The following is a 6,276-nucleotide window of genomic DNA, read 5'->3' as shown; positions in this document are numbered from 1 at the left end:
ATATCAAATGAGAAATTAAAATATATCTTTGTCTGAGCTGGTGAAAGCAAGTGGCTTTAGCCCAATAAATCAGGATATCTCTAAATTTTTTTTACCGTGCAATCAACAATATTAAAAAAACGATAATAAATAAATTATTAAAAAAACAATAAATAAATAAAGTAAAATAAGTGCCTAATAAATTTGACATTTTTTTTCATAACTTGAAATCATTTAATCACATCGTCGTCTTTAACTTTAAAAAAGAAATACCTAAGCAGGGGCAGAACGACCGGAACCAGTGTTATCGCAGCAACAAACAACAGGGTTGTGGATTCTTTTATCGAACCGGTGTTACTGGTAGCAGCAAAACAGGAGACCAGTGCGTAAAGGATGACCAGCAACGTTTGGTTTTCTTCCAGAACCTAAGCAACGATAAGAAAGAATGTCGTCATACGTATTTTTGTGTTTTTTAGGCTAATCTAATCAGTTGGGCTTATCTAATCAATTGAGTCATTGTTTCAATCGGCCTCGCTTATTTTATAAGTTTGGGTTGTTTGGGATATCCTTATATTATTTTAGGGGAATCTTTTGTATAAAACCCAAAAAATATATAAAAAATAGACTACGCATACCAACTTCAGCCGTAGCCCGTGCTACGGTTCACATACCTTTAGTTCCGCCCCTGGGTCATGAAGCTACTTATGGTACTTTGGATCACGAGTGCTTGCTGGTGAAAGGCTGAACGCAAGTCACTTTTCTGTAATGTTTATAACTTTTTCCGTGAAAATTTAAAGTATGCTAGTTATTTTTGTTGATAATTTTTTTTGGACGGCTTAGATCACCTGGGCAAGTCGTTTGCCTACAACCTACACAGCCCCGGTTCGAATCCCCCCCGCATACATGTTTTTCAACCCCTCGCCCGAAGGCTTCGCATGTTTTGCATACCCCGTGGATCGAACTCGGAACACCTGGCCGAGCAGGAATCCACGCAAGCGTGTTAAACCCTCCCACCTCCGACCAGCTGGGCTGGCCATCATTGGCAAAATTAACCCATATAAATCAAAAGGTGGCAAAATTGTCAGATGAACTTTATTTAGTTGTGTATAGATCCGTTAAGAGGTCTAAATTATCGATGTAAAACACGTATCAATTGCTATGCCGAGTGGTATTGTATCGATACTGTAATGAACTGGAGCGATGATGACCGAAACCCGTCTTGAAACGCGGAAGAATCCCACTAGTTATGATTATATTATAACAAAATATAATGCAACTTGGGGAGAATTCAGAATTCAGATATGTCCACTAGCCCAAGCAATGTATGTACATAACCAGTAGGTCAGAATTAGATTTTTTTTTAAAGGACCACTTGGGAGAATTAGTATGGCTACTAGCCAAAGTCACGTTCGTTGATCAAGCAATGAATCTTTTTTTTTGGAAAGGACAACTTGCGGAGAATTAGATATGTCCACTAGCCAAAGTCACGTTGACCAAGCAATGCATGTACATAACCAGTAGGTCCCACATCGATCAAAATGTTGTCGTTGAGTACTTGAGTCCCATAGTTATCAAAACTAGGTGTTGACCTAGAAACCTTTACAAATTGGATCGGTTGCCATCTTCATTTCACTCAAATCTCTCATAGCTTCCAAATTCCAGTAATTCATAATGGTTGTTATCACTGAATACGTACCTGATTATGAGGTATTTTTAAGTTTTAGAGGTGTTGACACTCGTAATAATTTCACGGATCACCTCTACAACGCCCTTTTGATGGCTGGCATCGTCACGTTTTTTGACGATGAAGAGATTGAAACTGGAGAACAACTGAAACCAGAACTGGAAAGTGCCATTAAGTCATCTAGAGCTTCTATTATCGTCTTGTCCAAGAATTATGCTTCTTCCACCTGGTGCCTAGATGAACTGGCATTAATCCTTGAGCAAAAGGAGATCCGTAAACAAATCGTTATCCCCATCTTCTATCATGTCGAGCCTACCCATGTCAGGAAGCAACAAAGCAGCTTCGCGGATGCAATGGCAAAACATGAACAAAGGATGCTGGCAGAAACAGATGCAGACAAAAGAAGTCAATGGGGTCAGAAGATGGAGTTATGGAAGATGGCTCTCACAGAAGTTGCTAATTTAAAAGGGAAAGATGTCACGAACAGGTAAACCATATTCATGGGTATAACCAGGACCAGGATTATAGTTATGATATGTTGGGTTTAATTAGATCAGTGCCTTTAGATCACGTTGGCTAGTTTTTACAATGTTCCCATTAACATAAATTTGCAGGAAAGAGACGGAGTTTATCGATGAAGTTGTCATCGACATCCGCCGTAGATTAGGTGTACCTTTAAGCAATACTCTGCCAGCCCTTATTGGGATGGACTCTGAGATTAGGTTCATTAGCTCATGGTTGACTGATGGATCCTGTCATACTGTTGACGTTCTTACAATTGTAGGCATGGGCGGGATTGGGAAGACATCTTTGGCACAATATGTTTTCACGTTATACTCGCGTAAATTCCACAAAAGCTGTTTTGTTAAAGATATCAATGCAAGTTGTAATCGCTTTCATGGGTTGCTTGATCTACAAAAGAAACTTCACAAAGACATATCAAAGAAAACCATGTTACAAGCTAATGATGTCTCTGAGTACACCTCTATGATTGGAAATGTACTAGCCCGTAAAATGGTGTTTATAGTGCTTGATGATATTGGTAGTCTCGACCAGTTGGATGCTTTACTTGGAAATAAAGGTTTGCATCCAGGAAGTAAAATCATAATTACAACCAATGATGCATCTTTAACAGAAAGGTGTGCATTATTCAATTCACAAGTTCAACCTAAGCATAAGAAGGTCTCACTTAATGGCTTGTCGGAAACGAAATCACTAGAGCTTTTATGCATTCATGCATTCAATAGCCATATGCCCGAAGAAGGTTATAAAGATGTCTCAAAAGAGCTTGTAAAATACTGTGAAGGACATCCATTGGCTATCGAAGTTTTGGGTAGGTCTCTGCAAAAACATGATGTAGCACATTGGGAAGACAACATAAAAGAGCTAAAGAAAGAACCTCATTCCAAAGTAAAAAAGGCATTGGAGATGAGTATTGATTCTTTGCCATCTGAAAATAATAAGGAGTTGTTTAAGCATATTGCCTGTTTTTTTGTGGGGAGAGATAAAGATGTATCTGAAACAATATTGAAAGCATGTGATATAAACACAAGATCTGGGATTGTGAATCTCACTAACAGATGTCTCCTTGGTATTGGATGGGATAACAAGTTGATGATGCATCAATTGGTTCAACAGATGGGAAGAGAGTTGGTACGTCAAGAATCACCTGAGAAGCCATGGAAGCGTAGTCGATTATGGTGTCACGAGGAGTCATTCAAAGTGTTGAAACAAAAAAAAGTAAGAAGATATGTGTATTTTTTGGTAGTTATGCATGTTCTAAGTATTTTCATTGTCTATATATAATATTTATGCCTATGTTTGCATTTCCTTTCATTATAGGGTAAGGGAAATCTCCTAGGCCTTGCCCTTGACATGAGAATGCTTGAAAAAAAGAAGTTGCGAGAAACGTTTGAGCTGAAAACAAAGTCATTCTCTCAGATGGATAATCTGATGCTACTACAACTTAATTATGTGGAACTAAAAGGGACTCTTAAGAATCTTCCAGAGGAACTAAGATGGTTGTGTATGCAAGGGTCTCCTTTAAAGTCTATACCTTTAGACTTAACAACGGAGAATCTGGTTGCTCTTGACTTATCTTATAGCAATATTGAATCTTTTGACATGTCTTGTAGCAACCCAAAATCACATGCGAAGAGGCAAACGGTAAAATTTTAGATATTTGAATTTGAGATTAGTGCTTAACCTGAATAAAATCCTGTCAATTATATAAAAATGATGACACTTAAATCACATGGCAACTTTATTATTCTTTCATCTGTAGTAAATTCAATCCGTTAATTCTTTTAACGTATCTCTATTTCAACAGTTGGTTGGATCGCTGAAGATCCTTGATCTGAGTTTCTGTGAACAACTTCATACTGTTGGTGGTTTTTCGGAACTCCCAGCACTTGAGAGGTTAATAGTTAGAAAGTGCATAGGTTTGATTGAGGTGTGTGAGTCAGTTGAGAAATGCGTTGAACTTGTCCACATTGATATGAGTTACTGCTACAACCTCAAAAAGGTTCCTTTAGCATTAGGCAAGTTAAAGAAGGTTAAAACACTACTATTAGATGGTTGTAGTTCGGATGAATCTAAAATCGAGACAATACCAAGGGAATTGACGCTCATTGCGCTTTCTTTACCGAGCTCATTGAGAACTTTGTCACTTGCAAACAATAATTTGTCTAATGAATCCTTTCCCATGGACTTCAGTTGCCTATCCATGTTAGAGGAATTATGTTTGGATACTAACCCAATCGTTTCAATGCCTAATTGTGTGAGAAGCCTTCCTAGGCTTCAGAAACTTAGCATGGATCGCTGTGATAAGGTGATATCGATTGAGCATCCTCCATGTACGCTAAGAGAATTGTCAATCAATTCTAGTAATTATAAGAGGTCACTAAGGAAAATTAAATTTGATCCAGTTATGTCCCCACTCACCTTAAATGGAACTTCGAATATAATGTCCAATTCTTCCCTTGAGATTGATGGCATTGTGCAAATCCAAGCTATGTCAGGTGTTGAGGAAAAGATTTTACATAGTTTGGGTTGGACAAATTTGGACTTTATTATAAAAAATAACGAAAGACGCTTGAGAACTTACATCTATGGATCAGGATCAACTGACTGTCAAACCCAGGTTTTCTCTAATTCATTGGCTCTGGTTGTGTGGAATACATATATATGTGTGTGTGTGTGTTATGAATTAATGTTGTTTTTACTTGGCAGATGTATTACGAATTTGGAATATTCAGCACATTTTATCGGGGGGATGAGATTCCAAATTGGATTAGTTGTAGAAGCAAGGGCCAATCAATATCATTTACCATCCCATCATCTCCTAAGAAGCTCCGAGGATTGAATATATGCTTTACTTTTGAGACGTTTCCAAAAAATGATTTTTGTGACTTGCCAATGATGAAAATTAGTAATGTTACAAAAAACCACACCTGGATTTATGACCATTTTATTGAAGAAGTCAGCATTGGTGAAAAATGTTGTCTAAGTTGGTTAAGCCATTGGATGTTTGGGCCGAATGAGATGAAAGCCGGTGACCAGATTACTGTCATTATATCACATAGATATAGTGATGCGCAAGTTACAAAGGAGTGTGGGATTGGTGTTGTGTATGATGATGATGGTAGTATGGAAGAAGAAGATGCTTTGGGATATTACAAGTCATGGAATCACATAATTGGTGGAGATCTCTCTGCTTTTCAAAAAACAACAGGAGAATACATCCTAGATAACAACCAATTTTTGAGGCGTTCCAGTGGACCATACGGATTTTATCCTTCTTTCACTGATTTACAAGCCAATTTTAAAGGTAGATGTCGTTTTTATTTATATACTTTAATTAGTCAGGTAGGTAATATGTGAATACTGAATAATAATAATTAACTAATGTATATGGTTTATCTCTTCTTTCTTTTCACCAGAAGAGAGACTGATGTTTAAAGCCTTCTCAGAAAAGAAGTCCGTCTGCAATAGTTGGTGAGGTAGATTTCAACACTCAAACCCTTGTCTAACCATAGCTACACATTACACTACAAAAATTGTGTACATCAAAGTTGTTGGTCACAGAATTAAAGGAGTTACAACCTATGGATATACGCTTGGAAATTGCAACTTAACATCACAAGGCTTTAACAGATTAATCTTCAAAGAGGTTTAATGAGACTTGTTTACCTGCTTGTATTATGGCTTTAGTTTTCCCTAGCTTGTTTGTCTTTGGAATCTTTATTTATATTTAACAGACAAAATATTTTATGTTCATATAAAAGAATCACAAAGATACTTGAGGTGTCGCAACCCAACTGGGGGTGGTAAAAAACCGGCCCAAACCCGTCAAAAGGAGGGCTAAACTGTGAATCACCCCCATTTAAAGATATTATTGTTGGACTCCATTCATGTTTGCAGCGGACAAACAAGGCATCGATGTATCAGTGGACATGATTGTGTTGGTTGTTATGATCACAGGAATGAAAGAACGAATTTGAATAACGGAAATATGAATGAACAAGTGAATGGACAGATTGAGAAGAAAACAAACTGTCTTGGTGCCAGAATACTTTGCCGGACCGGACATATTTATATGTGTGGAAATGGCG

The 6,276-nt window shown here is 37.5% G+C and overlaps 1 protein-coding gene across 1 annotated transcript; it reads left to right on the top strand.

The window, feature by feature from the left end:
- The first annotated feature begins 1,447 nt into the window (after positions 1-1,447).
- On the top strand, positions 1,448-5,941 carry LOC110916917 (disease resistance protein RUN1). Its single transcript, XM_022161570.2, has 6 exons — positions 1,448-2,150; positions 2,278-3,403; positions 3,506-3,829; positions 3,993-4,805; positions 4,895-5,492; positions 5,605-5,941. The coding sequence occupies exons 1-6, from the start codon at positions 1,651-1,653 to the stop codon at positions 5,661-5,663; spliced, it is 3,420 nt and encodes a 1,139-aa protein (XP_022017262.1). The 5' UTR covers positions 1,448-1,650; the 3' UTR covers positions 5,664-5,941.
- Positions 5,942-6,276: the final 335 nt, after the last annotated feature.

The sequence above is a fragment of the Helianthus annuus genome, chromosome 16, assembly GCF_002127325.2.
Source record: "Helianthus annuus cultivar XRQ/B chromosome 16, HanXRQr2.0-SUNRISE, whole genome shotgun sequence".
NCBI lineage: Eukaryota > Viridiplantae > Streptophyta > Magnoliopsida > Asterales > Asteraceae > Helianthus > Helianthus annuus.
The sequence above is the reverse complement of the archived record's forward strand: the minus strand, read 5'-3'. Positions and strand labels throughout refer to the sequence as shown.

What these genes read in the sequence shown, in the direction of transcription:
- LOC110916917 (XM_022161570.2), top strand. Translation starts at nt 1,651, where the DNA reads ATGGTTGTTATCACTGAATACGTACCTGATTATGAGGTATTTTTAAGT. An exon ending in GGGAAAGATGTCACGAACAG is followed by an intron (nt 2,151 to 2,277) that starts GTAAACCATATT and finishes ATAAATTTGCAG; the next exon opens with GAAAGAGACGGAGTTTATCG. An exon ending in CAACTGACTGTCAAACCCAG is followed by an intron (nt 4,806 to 4,894) that starts GTTTTCTCTAAT and finishes TTTACTTGGCAG; the next exon opens with ATGTATTACGAATTTGGAAT.